The sequence below is a fragment of the Lepisosteus oculatus genome, chromosome 1 (genome assembly GCF_040954835.1).
Source record: "Lepisosteus oculatus isolate fLepOcu1 chromosome 1, fLepOcu1.hap2, whole genome shotgun sequence".
Lineage (NCBI taxonomy): Eukaryota > Metazoa > Chordata > Actinopteri > Semionotiformes > Lepisosteidae > Lepisosteus > Lepisosteus oculatus.
This window is the reverse complement of record NC_090696.1, coordinates 26485808-26501589: the sequence shown is the minus strand read 5'-3', so window position 1 is coordinate 26501589 and position 15782 is coordinate 26485808. Positions and strand designations below refer to the sequence as shown.

General features: G+C 36.8%; 1 protein-coding gene across 3 annotated transcripts in view; it reads left to right on the top strand.

Annotated features, from left to right (window-relative positions):
• The window catches only part of arhgap10 (Rho GTPase activating protein 10), a 73850-nt gene that overhangs the window by 16181 nt on the left and 41887 nt on the right, over positions 1–15782 (top strand). For all 3 annotated transcript variants that reach the window (XM_006629543.3, XM_069188569.1, XM_069188573.1), the window contains exons 2-3: positions 12000–12095; positions 12435–12496. In XM_006629543.3, the coding sequence (XP_006629606.1) occupies positions 12000–12095; positions 12435–12496 (158 nt within the window). The remainder of the gene's footprint in view (positions 1–11999; positions 12096–12434; positions 12497–15782) is intronic.

Here is a 15782-nt window from a genome sequence, read left to right as displayed (position 1 = left end):
GGTGTATTAACGTTTTCCTCCACAAGGAAATTGCATTTCAGTTCATTATCATGATTGCAATGTTATTTTTAAAAATTAGATCACCTTTATCTATCACTATTGATGAAATTACGATCAAATATCATTTTGTCCAAAAAATGTACAAAATGACAAACCTTTTCATGGGGTGTAATTACTTTTTCACAGTACTGTATATACTGTAGGTATTTGAATGCTTCTGTTTTTTTTGTTTTGCTCCCACACACAGTACGTAATTCAGAATGCTGTATCTGAAACTGTGCTACAGTTCTATGACATTGTGTACCACAGCTTAACAGCTTTACCAGCTTACTATATTTTAATACAACTGTATTGGACCGCAGCTCCTTTTGAAGAGGAGGTAAAAAGGTACATTTGGAATTCTTGTTTGCAGTTTACTGCCTAAGAGTGCATGCTGTCGCTGAGTGTTCTCTGTCCAATTAGTGAATTAGGGATACGGGCATTAATAGTAAAATCTTTCCTTGCTAATTTAATCACTTAGTAATAAAACATTTTTTGGGTGGGGTCATAAGAAAGATTACAAACTAGAGGAGGCCAGTCGCCCCTTTTTCTTTTGGGTAGCTGGGAAGTAATGTCTTTTTCTTATAAGATTCCCAAAAGAAAGTCAGGTTACACAAGATCACACAGTATTAATTATACTTTGTGAAACATCTTACTTTACATATACTCTTATAGTCGTCTCTTATTTTTGTAAACTTCATGTGGTTAACGAAATTGCATTATGTGTCATAGTTGGAAATACTAATAGCTATTGACATTAAATTCAATAGGCAGCAGCTCCTTTATTTATATAGAGAGATCCATTGTGAATGTAGAGTATTATAGTATGTTGAATATGTATTGTAAAGCTGATTTTTATTAATGTGACTGCTTTGTTCATTGTGTCTTTTTGTGTTAAATAAACATCAAGCAAACAATACAGTGAGTCTTCACAGAATGCTCTGATACAGTATGTCAAAAACCTTAAGCCACTAAGCCACTTCCTCACACTGAATGTCATGTACTGTATGAATTTGCTATTTGAAGATCCCATCCCAGGACATTTACTCGGCAAATTGGTGGGTTTTAGGATTATTTGATTTTTGTAAGTGGATGGTACGACTACAAAGGTTGAAGGTTAGTTTAAAAAAAGTTCTAAAATTTTCATCCAGATTTTGACAGGTAGCAGTTCTGTGATGTACATGCAGGGTACTTTGTCAGACATTAATTTAAGTTTAATTCTGTACTCCATATACAGTAGTGCTTGATGTACAGTTATGTGAAAATATCATTTGTTTTTTCTTACTCAGTAAGCAAAAACAGTGCTCCTTTGTGTCTGTGCTCATTCTCTGGTCAAAGGAGTTGAACTACTGTAATTATGTCTCATAAAGGATGGATACAATCTACTTGTTAAAGGTATCCAGGTCACCGAAATAGTCTGCTACTTCTTTAGATAAAACCTGCAATAGGCCTGTCTGTGTTCACTTCATGAAGATCTCTGCAGGACTGCATGCTAATCACATTGTTCCTAGTAATTAGTAGAGACATGACTAATGGGGGATGTGCAACATGGGCTGGGTCAGGGTTCTGAACTACACTTGGTTCCTCACTGATTAAGGGAATAAACAGGCTATAAAGCCTGAAAAAAAAAACATCCTTGTTATTTTTGTCCTGTTTTCAAGGTCAAGATAAAATTAAACTACTGGAGTACATTCGGGGCTTGTTTATAGTTCTGAAATAGGAGCATACCCTATACTGTACAGACAACATGTTTCAGCAGGTAGTAGTAATGTGTCCAGCCTGCCAGTACTTTAAACATGGCATTATAGGTCTACGAAGCTGTTGATTAGAGATTTGCATGTTACAATTTTGGTCTACGAGAGTAGAGTGAAACTTGTGTGCAAAGGGCAGAGTGAATTTTTTATCTATGATTTTTTATTATTTAACCAGCTACAGCCAGTACAATAATATATCTATCTTCAGAATATTTTAAATAAAATTGGAGAAGAAATTATAAGTCTCTTTGCTTTCTGTTGAAATGTTCCAGTCTCTAGGTTTGGTTTTTCACTTATTTGTTTTAAACAGTATAAGATGTTCATACAGTTGAATGAGCATCATTCCCCCTTGATACCTGGAAGAAAGTTCAAATGTACACATCTCAGTCTCCCATTTATTGGGTCAAAATAATAAAAAAATCACTGTGATACAGCTTATGTAGTAAACTGGTTTGTAGTGTGATGAATGACATACCTCCTGGGAGCGAAACACTCTAAAACAGTATACTGATCTTTTTCCAGTGTGATCAGAAAAATACAACCTGAATTCAGTTTTTTCATGTGTTAGAAAGTAGTCCAAAGAGATCTACCAGGGAAGTGTTTTATTTTAAACATTTTACCAGTTCTTGGGAAACCTAAATGTTCTTCCCCTGCTTTGTTACATGATATACAATAGGCTTGTACAGTTTGTTCATTAGTAAATCAATCACTCCTCTAAAAAACAAGATCAGGGGATTTCTTTATAAGCAGTGAAATCAATAAGTCAGGGTAAAAGCAAAAAGTACTGAATATTCCAATGTAGTAATATCAGGATGTTTTGAACTATCATAGCTGTTTTGTCTCTGTGATGATGAATCATCAGATGGTTTCCTTATGAACATGCCCATTCAGAAAAGCACAGTGTTTTACTAAACATGAATGCTGTTCCTTTTATATCTCCATCGGACATAATCGTAATTTAAAACCTGTTACTTTCCTCATATTAACTTCCTAACATAAGTGATTTATTGGTTATGTGGCCTAATTACATGGTTGCTACATCTGTGGTGTTCAAGGTGTCTGAAGGGGGTGTGCTTCAAAGCCTTTGGGTATTGTGCTTTTGTTGTGGTCGTTAGGATTGAAATTCAAGGTGGAGGTGGCATTATAATTCTGAAAGTGAAATTCCTCCCCAAATAAATTAATTGGCTGTGTTCTACAATGAAATTGAAGCACAAAACAAAACCTCAGACTTTAATATTACTAATCATGCTGTAGTTACAGCAACCAAGGAAAGTCCCTTACTCACTGAATAATGTTTCTACTCCTGTAACTTTCTTATTGCACAGGGTCATAGTTCCAAATGTATCAATATCCGCTAGTACTCTCTACTTAAATTTGATTCTTTTCTGAAACTGAAAGTTTTTTAAACCCTGCATTGTTGAAAGGTGTTTTTCTTATGAAAGTGGAACACTGCTACACTCATTATCTATAGAGTTTAACTCTATATTGGACATTGAAAGAAAATTGAAAACTCTATAGAGTATAAAACAGCCATTAATGCTAACAGAACAGATGGTGTCATTGTGCGCTTCACAGCAGTGGTAGGTCATTATGATGTTAACATGCGAATTTTCACATTGGCTCCAAAAATAATTTCTATATCAACCTATTGATTTTATGGATACTGTAAAGACTATGCAGGACATTGTGTGCTGTTCACACACAAAATACCTGAGAAAACCTTTTAAAATGTTACTAAATCTATATATTCATCTCCTTCACTTGGTAATATTGCTTCTCTACTTGTTGCAAATGCCTCAGACGTGTTGGGTATCAGTTGTCCAACATTAGTCCTTTTAATGTGTTCTTGTTAATATTAGTTCACAATGGGAACTGAACTCCTGTTGAAAGATTATATTCAGTCACTGGGACATGGCCACCAGGCCATCAGAGCTGGCAGAAAGCTCTGATTAATATTGCGATGCCTTCAGAATCTTACAAAGGAGTTTTGGAACCGTTTTGAGGTTTTAATATTGTGAAACATATAATGCATGGCTTAGTGGAAACAAAATCTGAGCGACTGTATTGTTATCAGAAGTGACCAGCTGGACAAGCCTTAAACAGGGCAGTATTAGGGTGTGGGGCACAGTGCTGTGCTGGAAGAAACAGCTGCTGGAACTGAAAATATAAACTGGGACATGAGCACGTGTGAAAGCTGTGGTTCAGTTTTTATAGTTTGTTACTTTTTCAGCCATTTAAGTGATTCATGAAATAACGTACTACATTATTCACAGTTACTGTATCAGTTCGGCTTTCTTCTGTCCAGCTGAGACTGCAGTTCCGGGGATGTTGATCTATATAGTACATGCCAGCTCTTGACTTTTTCAAAGACAGATATGCATCTTTTCTTTTAAGGTATTACATTAGTTTGTTTGCTACCCCTAGGTAACACAGAAAGGCAGATATTGTGATGAGAAGCATGTGAAGATTAAGTCTACACTGGAAAAATAAAATCCACTGTTTCAGTGACCCTTTTTCAGTCGTGGCATACAGTATACCCACTCGCACATTCACATAGTTTTACAGCCCCTTCCATCCCAAACATATTTAAAACTCACGCTTGAATAAGCGTAGAATTAAACTCTACTCATAAAAAAAAAACACGGTTCTTTGCAGCATGCCCACTGACGCAGCTCCCCACTCTAGCCTCTCCAGATAGTATAATGGTGTTTGATTAGGGGTTGTGGTGTAGAGAAATGAGAAAGGCTCGGGATGCTAAAGTGAGGATCACAAGTTCAATGCTGGTATGTGTTGCATTGGATTGTTTCTTTCCTTGAATAGCCACAAATCCCTGTGTGAAATTGTGGCTACGGGCTTTTTGTTTAAGAAGGCATGCAGATTGCTTTGCTGATATCAGTAGAATAATTGCATCACTCGTTTCTGCAGTGCATATATACAAATAAATGTACAACGCAACCGTATAGGCTTACACATTTGTTTGCTTTTGTGAGTCATGCCTTCTGCTACAACACCCAATGATGTCCAAGGCCTAAATTAAAATGAGGAGTATTTCCCTTCAGGCGTTATTTAAAGACAGACTAATGCATAGTGCAAGCCTGTAATGAGCAATGTGCTTGCTGTGCACAGAATACCACGCGCTGCTTGAATATCAGGCTGCTGAGAGCATCTCGAAGGGAAAGGAAGCGCAGCTGATCCTCCACTGGACTGAGTGACATCTACTAAATTTATTCTGGAGTTTGAAAGTACCTTTCATTGTTCCAGTTGTGGTTTGACCTAAACTGAAATAAAAATCATTGAAGCTATTGAAAAGACAATTTTAACTTTAAACATAGTGCTGGGGGAAAAAAAAGAAAAGTAATGAGGTGGGTACCCACTGCTAATCAATATAATGAACGGAACTGAAATAGTGGCGGCACCTATGAAGCTGGACTAGACCAGAACTCCTGTCACCTCAAAATCCTACTGAGCCCAGAGAGGAGCCCCCTCAGTTCACTGACACCAGTCAAGATCAGGACAGCACTACTAATCCACAGATCACAGGCCACAGATGAGTGTCAGCCAAATTTCGAGCACAAGCCAAGGAACACAACTTCACCCCTTGGGGGACACAGAAGCATAATGCAAATTCAAATGCTACCAAGCCCTATAAAGGCAGTATATACTGTATTTGCCAAGTGTCCAACCAGGGTAAGAGACAACAAGGAGAAGTAACCTCAGATGACATACAAGTCACATTGAACCTGGGAAACACTGGCAGACCTGGCTGCCAAGTGAGGACAAGCCGTGTTCCTGCTACCGATGGGAAGAAACCGACAGAGATGTAGTTTCTTTATGAAAATACAGTACTGCTTTATTCTACACTTCTACAACAAATACTCCTGGATTAGGGAGACATTATGCCTTCAGATAACAAATCTAACCCCAGGATTCTCACTCCTTGCAAGTTTGCAACAGCTAGCAGTCCTACTTGGGGAGGGGGGAGGAAACTCGCTAGAACTGGCTGCCCAGTACGTGAACTGTTATATCCTGAGGAAACAAGAGCTTCAGCATTTTATTGTTCTAAACGTTTTGCAAAATTGTTATTGCTTTGGAAACCCTGTAATTCATCAGTCATGCCAGTGAAATTAAACTTGAATAAGAAAGTGAAAAACTGTATTCTCATGTATTATATCGCAAATAAAAATGGCATCCGTATATGTGTGTCATAAATCTCGTACAGAAATACAATTTGAGTTACTTGAATTAGCATTATTTTGTGACTTAGTGGTTTGGGTAGTTTCAGATGGCTTCTGAATAACATACTGTATTTAATTTCCTTGAGCACAACTGATAAGATAATATTGAGGCCCAGGAATAGGTCTTGCAAACGGACAAATTGTAGTCAGGCTCACATCAACATATGGTTACAAAGCGGGTTGTGTTGACTGGATCATGAAGTATCTTGGGGTTTTGCAATTTTTCCCAGTTTGGAATTGTATGTTACTTATGAAATGTAGTCGTTTAAAGGCAACTTCCAACTTGTTCAAGTGCTGGAAACAATTAAACAGTTCAAATTAATCCCATTATTAAATCAATTAAGGGTTCAGTTGTGTAACTGAGAGCAGGGCTGGAACAAACCCCAGCAGGAGTGTTTTTTTGTTCCTCCTCAGGGTTTAACCCTTAATTGACTTCATAATAGGTTTAATATGAACTGTTTCATTACATTTGGTAAACATATTGAGGCTGTCCTTAACTATTGCTTTGTAACATACAATTCCTCACCTCGAAGCAGAAAAAAATAACTCGGAAATGATCCAATCAAGCAACTTATGACTGCAGTTAAGATTGGCTGGGATGAAATAGTAGCAGGCGCATAGGCCTCCTACAGCTGGTTTGGGAACTATGTCAAGATTTGATAGAGGTGTTTTCTTGAAGGATCCTCTGGCTTAGTAGCACAGCTGGGCAGCTTGCTCCTGATTTCTACCACAGTTTGGCTAAATACATGTCTCATGCTAACAGTATTGAATGCACTTCTCTTTAATTCTGTGTTCCATGGGTTCTTGTTTTATTTCCAAGCATAAAGTAGTTTTTTAGTGTATGTCATTTCAGGAGTTTGAATATTTGTAATTAGTCCTCTTGTGATTGTAATCTCATCTGAATAGGATGTCTGTTTGTGGCACAGGGTCATTCTGGTTGCTTTTCTTTGAACTTTTTCCAGGGCAGCAGTGATTTTGTTTTTGGAATGTGGCAACACCTTACTCTAAGTAAGTTCTAATTGTTGCATTGTTTAACATTAGCATTACTTCAAGTTAAATTCTATACTTTTCAGTATGACTGCATGCCATCTCATGCTTTTTATTGCTTTCTGACATTATGTAGAAGAGTACAGCGCTGAGTCAACAGATTCCTACCTCTCATTCAAAGGTTACTTTTCCAGTCTGTTGCCTTCCCTCTGAGGGGAGGGTGTCTAAAGGTATTGCTTATCCACATTTAAATTTTACGATGCATGTGTATTTGGTTGATTTACTGCTTCAACTGTTTGCACTCACTCCTGTTTTGTGTATAATGTGCAAACTTTCCAAATTTGTCAAAGTCAGGATTGGATTTAAGCCTCAGTCGATACATTTATAATAATCTTAGTTTCATTGACATCTGCAGTATACTATAACGTTAAATAATCACAAGTACCTGTACAGGGAAAATAAAGGCATAATTATTTTAACTCATAATAATTGACTATAATCATGTATTTTTTCATCTAAGTAAAGTTTGTCACTACAGACCTGGCGTTTTCTGCTTTTGTGTTAAATGCAACTTCAATGCTGTGGAAATTACTTCATCAGTTTCAGTTTTGCAGAAAATATTTTGAATAGTGTGATGAGTTTGCTTGCAATGCTTGCAATTTTCTTGTTATAAATGTTACTATTTCAAAGCATTTTTAATTATATTAAGTTGTGGCATGAGTGCATCAAACAGTAAAATGGCAATTCGCAGCCATTTTAAACATCACACAATGTGATTTCAGTAAAAAACGGACCTATTTATAACTGTCCCTGAGTGCTAAGAAATTCTGCAAGGAAGTAATATGAAGAATACGTTAACTCTCTTAAAATACCGTAAGGAGTGTAGCTCAAGTACTTTTCATGCATTTTCTATTCATAATCCCAACAATGAGAGGAACTTGTACTGTAGTTCTTGTAGTGTGGGGTTACAGTAGGGTCTGAATGTTCTCCAGGTAACGCAGTTCAGCCCAAAACTTTCCACTGGCTCTCCTCTTTTGGTGAATCGTGTAAAATGCAGTTCTTTTTAGCATATTACAAACAACATTGTTGATAAAAAAAAAGCACTAGGGAAAAGCTATTTTTGTTCTATCGAACCAAAAATCTAACACATTTATTAGATTAGTGCAATCTATTAAAGCATAGATGTAGCAAAAGGAAGTGCTACACAGGTAATTTCTGTGGCATGTAGAGGATATGACTGATGCTCACAGCGCTTCTTTGGTTACCATCTGAAAATACCATACTGCCTGCTCTTATGTGAGATTTCCGGCCAGTTGCATTCGTATGAATCGTGTGAATTTCACAGTTCGTGAGCTGTGAAGCAGCCGTGCCAGACGTTCTGGACGGTTATCAGTTCCTAGCCTCTTAACAGCACTCCATGATCAGAAACGTAATGATTAAGACACAAGTTATCCTCACACTGCTTATTATTTCAGAGACATAGTATTTTCAGCATTGTGTTTTGAACATACAAGTAAGAATGTTGCGTAGCAAACAAAATCACTGTTGCCCTAGAAGAGGATATTTCATTTCTGATATAATGCGAAAGTGTGTAAATTAAGCAAAACTGATTTTTTAACAGTGCTTGGTGGTTGTTAATAAAATGTCCATGGAGTAATGGGTTTCTCTGGTGTTAAAATTACGTTGGCTGTGCACTTCTTCTGATGTTGTTATTGAATATGAGGTTAACCCTATTAAAAGCACTGATGTTACAGAATATAAGCCCCAATGTTGCTTGTGATATTGTGGGAAGTGCAATGCCTGAAATTTAATTTCAACCATATTTGTGACCTGTCACTAGGGATGCAAAATCTGACATTAGAAGGTACAGTATTTGTCCTATGCCTACTTTTACCCCAGTCTAATGCATGCATCTACAGTTGAAGCTATCATGCTTATTAAGATACCTTGATGATTATCAAGCAGCAGAAAGGGGGTGGGTCGCTGGTTTCAAATCTTGAGCGGAAAATGTGCTCTCTTATGTTTTGATTAAGGTATTGTACATGGAAATTCCCATCTGTCTAAAAGGGTTGTTATTGGAAAGTGAGTTTGTTCTCACCTGACTTACGTAAAGAATTAAACTAATGGATTCCTTGTGTTCCTGCATTTTCATTTGTTCATGACTGAATGCGAGACCCATTTTACCACAGCTGAGGAAGGTGCTAAAGAAACTAATACGGTACTGAAGTCCACATGAACATTTGACCTTGATTGAATTTCTTTTCCTAAATCCATAACATGTTAAACATTTATCCCCAAAACTACCATCTGTGCTGCCACCTCATTTGTATACCACGTGGCAGACCACGGAAAGGTTTTATTTGTATCAGACCCCATTGTTGAATCACAGCAAGTATTCTGTGAATGAGCCTGGGAGATGAACACAATGATTCCTGTAGGAAGTCACAGGTGCACTTGATAGCTTTGTTGGTCGAACATCTCTGGCCTTTTAGAGTACGGTGTACACAACTTCCATACTGTAATTTGTGATGGAATCACATTAGGATTAGTCGAGGCAAATTCACATTTGTTTGCCTAATGTTGTGAGTTGCTAAAGTTTGAAATATGTTTTATTTGAGAAATAAGACTAAAATAGTTTGCTGATGGTAATCTTGCTTCAAGACAATTTAAGATAATGTTTTTGCAAGCATTGTTCTTTTAATCTAGCTGTTTTCAACATTCATCTGTCTGTTCTAATTTACAATAAAATGCATTTCAAGTGCATACATATTTGTAAAAATGTATTCAAAATATTTTTAATACATTTCATTTTATAATAAAGGCTCATAGTTTAAAAACATTTTTAGAAATATGCAATTGTTACATTTTATACACATTCTTAAACATTCTAAAATATTAAATGTTTTGTATGTGACAAATGCTGAAACATTAAATTAAGTAAACCAAAAACGTTTAAGCTTTGGAATGCATTGAATTATTTTCCTTCAGGCAGCTGTTTTTGGCAGACAATTACATGTCTTATGCTGGAAATGCTCATCTGTTATTGCACCCATTGCAGAGGAAACTAATTGTACCCGATTGTGAACTTTGTGGTTTTGTAATCTAGCTTAGCTTGCTGACCATTACTTTGCATGGTGCAAAGAAAATGAAAGCACAGAACAGCAGTTAAGACTGAACTGCAAGTAGACAGAATTCACAGTGAACTGTGTCAAAATGTGGAAATCAACCTTAAAAGGCTTTATGTAAAGCTGGTGTGTATACATTAGTTATACTGCCTTGAAGCCCCAAGTGATTTGTAATGATTGGGAGTTTCCCACATGATAAACTTTTTTCAAATGATAAACAGAAGTGGTTTGCATAGAATTTAACAATGTAAAACGTGATATATTTATCATTACAAAATAATGAAAATGCTAAGATGCGAAGTAGCAAGGAAATATCTAATACAAAAATCCTTTTAGTGCGTCCTTTACACATTGTTACAGAAAGGTTTTCTCAGAGTAATAGTACAATATAGACAGGATGCCACAGCTGAACAGGTGAATGGAACAGGATGTTTGCAGAACTTCTGAAATGTCAACAATTGCCTTGCTCCTGCTTCTGAGCTAAACACTGTCTGGGACAATATGGCAACTCTTATTGTTTCTGCAACATCTTCATTTTTTATTGATAGTTTTTTATCTTTAACTCGAGTGCATGAAACCTTTCTAGCGCTGAAGAATACACTATTTGGTATCAAACGAGATGGTGTAATTTATTACATTTGTCCTTTCTTGACTAAGCATACAAAATTTGAATTCTCAATACACTCTGTGTTGCTTTTGCTCTTGGGAGCCAGGTGGAATGTTGGAGCAAGTATAGCACAGCAGATGTTATTAAAAGCAAAATTCCTGTAGAGTTTTTGCTCTGCACTGCAGGTTTTCAACACTTCTCAAAATCGGAGCTAATTTCACCAATAACAAGATTAGACAAGCATAAAGCACAGGCATAAAGGGAATGTAGGCTGCAAAGGAAAAAAATGTCTGGGATCAACACAATAATTTTCATGTCTGATTTCTATATCACGAGAGCAGTGCCATTACAGTAGGTGAGTTTAAGCACTGTGGAAAAGAATGTCTGTTCTTTGAATTGTTTGGATTTGATAGCGATAGCATTTCCTTTACCTCCTCTTGGATTTATTTGGTAATATATGTGAGGGGAAAAAAACCTTTTGACATTAGTCTTGTACATAGCTGGAGTGATAGTTCATATGAAAATGCCGATTCCTCATTATCTCAAAGTCACAGTTTTTTGAAGCCTCCACCTCAATAAATGAAATTGTTTTCAATGCATTTTTGTAGATTCTTTTGTTGTGTCATTTGTTGTGCTTTTAACCAGGCTTATTTTGAGAATGTCATGCTGACACTTTCCTGGAAACCTTGATACGTCATCTATTGTCCTGAGGAATATCATCTGTCTTGTAGTTTTAATTCCAACTGAGCCCTCAATCGCCGGTGCTAGTTGATGCCCATAATGAATCTGTTTTCTCTATACCAGAAGAGAAATTGAGTTTGTAATGCAATGCAAATCAGTTCTTTAAATCCAGTCTTTAAATTTGTTGCACTGAAAGTTGGTATAGGCCAGCATGGTGGTGCAGTGGTTAGTATTGCCATCACACAGCTCTGAGGCCCTGGGTTGACCTTGGGTGGTATCTGCATGGAGTTTATCTCCCCATGTTTGTGTGGGACTCCTTTAGGTGTTCTGGTTTCCTCCTTCAGTCCAAAAATAATACTGGTAGTTTAATTGGCACCTGGGAAAGTTGGCCCTAGATATGTTGTGTCTGTGTCTGTACTGATGTCCCCTACCCTGCCCATTGCCTGCTGGGATAGGCCCCGCCACCCTGAATTAGAAGGCGTGGTTAGAAAATGGATGGATGGAGAAGGCTGTATACTGTGTATGAGAATTAAACATCAATATTTAATTTGTGTAATTGTTTCTTTTGCAGAATTGGGTATGGCCCAGCGCAAGTTTGCGCAGTCTCTTGGAGATTTTAAATTTGAATATATTGGAGATGCAAAGACTGATGATGAGAAGTGCATTGGTAAGTCTGTGTGCTTTTGAATTCACATTGAAACCCCAGGACGTTTTCTTTTTATCTTGAATATTACTCCCCGTTGAAGGATCTTGACAAAGCCTCTGCCTCTTTTAATGGAATGGCAGCCAACTAGACGATTCTAGAATGGCATGGAATGTAAAATTAGTTACCTGGTTCTGTGTATTCAAAAAGTGTGAATAGCCACTTACAAACAATAACTAAATAACAGTATTTAAGTATAGTAGGCTCCACCACTGATGCATTTTAATTTTTATAAGTATTTAAAAATGTTTGTGATTAGTTTTAACCGAATTGCCCTACGTTAACAACCTGTTTGTATTTCAGATGAATCATTGCAGGAGTTTTCTTCTTTCCTTAAGAACCTGGAGGACCAAAGAGAACTGATGGTGAGTGTAACTTAGTGGAGAATTAAACCTGGTAAAGATAGGGGGTGGCTTGAAAGAAAGAGGAGAAAAATCATATTCCACAATTAAAAGTTCCAAGTTATACTTAAGAGTTTTATTTTGAATGCAAAAGAATACATTGATTGTTCATCGTTTTCTATAAATACAATTCTATACGTACATTTTGCTCAGACTGATAGGATCCCTTTGATCTGATTCTTCTTTCTATAATGTGAAAATGACTTGTTAGTTTAAAAATGTTTTAAACAAGGCAGGACATCACAGCATAATTATTTTAGAAAAAGAACAGTATTTTCAGGGGTTGTCAATGTTATTTGGAAAACTCTATTTTTCTTTTGGTGTGATTTGTACAGAACCACACAGCTATAAGTGAAAGGCCTGTAGTGAAGGCCTTTTGATTTTATTGATGGCTTAACCCTGCCATGCTACAGACAGAGCTACAGACATTTTAAAATAATGAGTGAAAGACCACAAAACTGCTTTCACTTACAGGTACTGTATATATAGAACTTCTTATCCCAAAGGATCCAAAAGAGATGTGATATGTGATGCTTACCAGCTAAGTTGTTTTTAAAAAAAATATTCAAGGTTAATACAACACAACCCCTACTCCCCCTGTAAACTACTTTGTTTGCAATTGCTTTTAATACATCAGGATTTATATATTCAATATTTTTATTTTTATTTTATGTTATACTTTAGCATGGGAGTTGTGATTATCCAGCTTCATATTTACTGTACTTCTAAATGTAAAAGCTACTTAGCCCCCAAGGTGATCATTTTATAAAAGATTGAGAATTGGCCACGCATTCCCACACATGCAGCTGGTCCAGCTATCTGTGGTGCACGCTGTTTATGCCACTTATTTATTGTATTAAAGCACAGTTACATTTGAAACTGGATGCCTGATGATTGATTTCTAATGCCTGTTTTGGAGATGCACTGCACCAGCAGCTACTGTAGATGTGTAAGAGCCCATGGACAAGCTGTGCTTTTAGATTAAATACCTGAAGTGAATTCCAAGTGTGGATACCTTGTGTTACAAATGCCCTGGAAAATGCTCTGCACCAGTCTGCTCAATTCAGTTTTTTAAACAGATGTAGCCATTTGTGTCCAGGATCAAATTAGCAAAGTGTTTCCATCCCTACAACAATAGGAGGTGAAATTTGATCTGGAAAGTAGTGGGAGTAGCACCTTCCAGTTGGGTTCATTGTGGGGCACAGAGATAGCAGAATGCACCTCTGAACATCTGCATGTTTTCTTCAGTGCTTCTTTCTTATAAAATGCACTGATCAGATGCCGTGTTATCTACACCATTCATGTTTGTAAAAACATTGTCTCTCTAGCTACGGTGTAAACTTGGGCCCATGTGTGAAAATTCCTAATATTAAAAACCAAATCAAGGTTACATAGGAATATCCCTGTTCATTTCAGTACATATTACAGTGTTAATCAACAAAAAATACAAATGAACATTGTGAAACAATGTACATTATACTGTATACTGTAGGCATGTACACAGCTCATGAAATTTCATTTTCTTATTGGAGAACAAATAGTACACTGAATAAAAATGACAAGTTACATAGAGAAGCCAAATGATGATAATTTAAAGAAAATACAAGACTAGCATAATAAACTGATGGATATACCAGACCATTTCATTTTATTTCGAAACAGTCTGATTTAAACTACGTATTTGTTCCCCATTGTGGCTTTTCCATGAACTGTGATTGTACGGTATGAGTTTAATTAATGCACTCTGCCTGAAATCAAGTGCAGTTTAACACTGATTGATAATTAAAGTAATACGTCCTACTGAGGGTAGTGAATCTCGTACTGTATGGAGCGGTGGCTCTGTGGCCAAGGATCTGTGTCTGTGATGGGAAGGTTGGCGGTTCAAATCCCGCGGCCGGCAGAGGAATCCTACTCCGTTGGGCCCCTGAGCAAGGCCCTTAATCCCAACTGCTGCAGGGGCGCTGTACAATGGCTGACTCTGTGCTCTGACCCCAAGCTTCTCTCCCTGTCTGTGTGTCTCATGGAGAGCAAGCTGGGGTATGTGAAAAGACAAATTCCTAATGCAAGAAATTGTATAGGGCTAATAAAGCAACATTATCATTATTATAATACCATTTTGTTACCCAGAAAAACAGATTTTAGAATATTAAAGAAAACTAAATTCATATTGGTGTCAAATTGATATCTTAATGAGGCAGGTAATAGGGGCCTATAAGTAATCCGATTTGGAATAATGTAATCTTATTTAACGGCTGAACTACAAACATTCTGCATCACTGGTAGAATTTAATATTCTGTTAAGTCACGTGGTAGAGTTGCACATTTAGCTTTAAAAGCAGTTTTTCACGGCTTATAGACTAAGAATAGATAATCATTTGTTCAATAAAACTTAATTTAAAAGGAAAACTGAGTAAGATTGTTTTTTTAATGGTATCCTATATATCACTTTCAAACAGAAAGAATTTATTAAAATCTGAAAGCACACTGTCAACTTCTTTTAATCATTCCTTACATACTTTAAAGCTAATCACATTTCTGAAGTCATGTCAGCAATAAATACAGTGATGCTAGAAAGTTTGTGAATCTTTTAGAATTTTCTGAATTTCTGCATAAATTTGACCTACAATGTGATCAGATCTTCATCTAAGTCATACAAATAGATACAGAGAACCCAATAAAACAAATAGCACACAAAAGGATATACTTTTTCATTAATTTATTGATCAAAATGATCCAACATTAAATGTCTTTGTCAGAAAAGTACTGTATGTGAACCTCTGGAATTATCAGTTCAGTTAAGGGGATAATAAGAGTCAGGAGTGTCAATCAATGGGATGACAATCAGGTGTGAGTTTGGGTGGCCCTGCCTTATTGGAAAAAACATAAACCTGAGTCTTCACTCATAGGTTTGTGAACGCATGCCATGCCTTGATCATAGGAGATTTCTAAGGACCTCAGACAAAAAAGTCTGTTTTTTAGACTTTCAGACTCGAAAGGTTTTGTAACCTAGAAAAGGTTACAAAACGATATCTAACGACTTTGGGCTTCACCAATCCACTGTCAGTCAGATAATGTGCAAATGGAGAAAATGCAACACCATTGTTACTTTGTCCAACAAAAATCACTCCAAGAGCAAGGTGTATAATATTCCGGGTGATCACAAAGAACCCCAGGGTAATGTCTAAGGATCTGCAGGTCTCTCTTGCACTGGCTAATGTCAGGGTTCGTGAGTCCATCATCAGGCAAACAC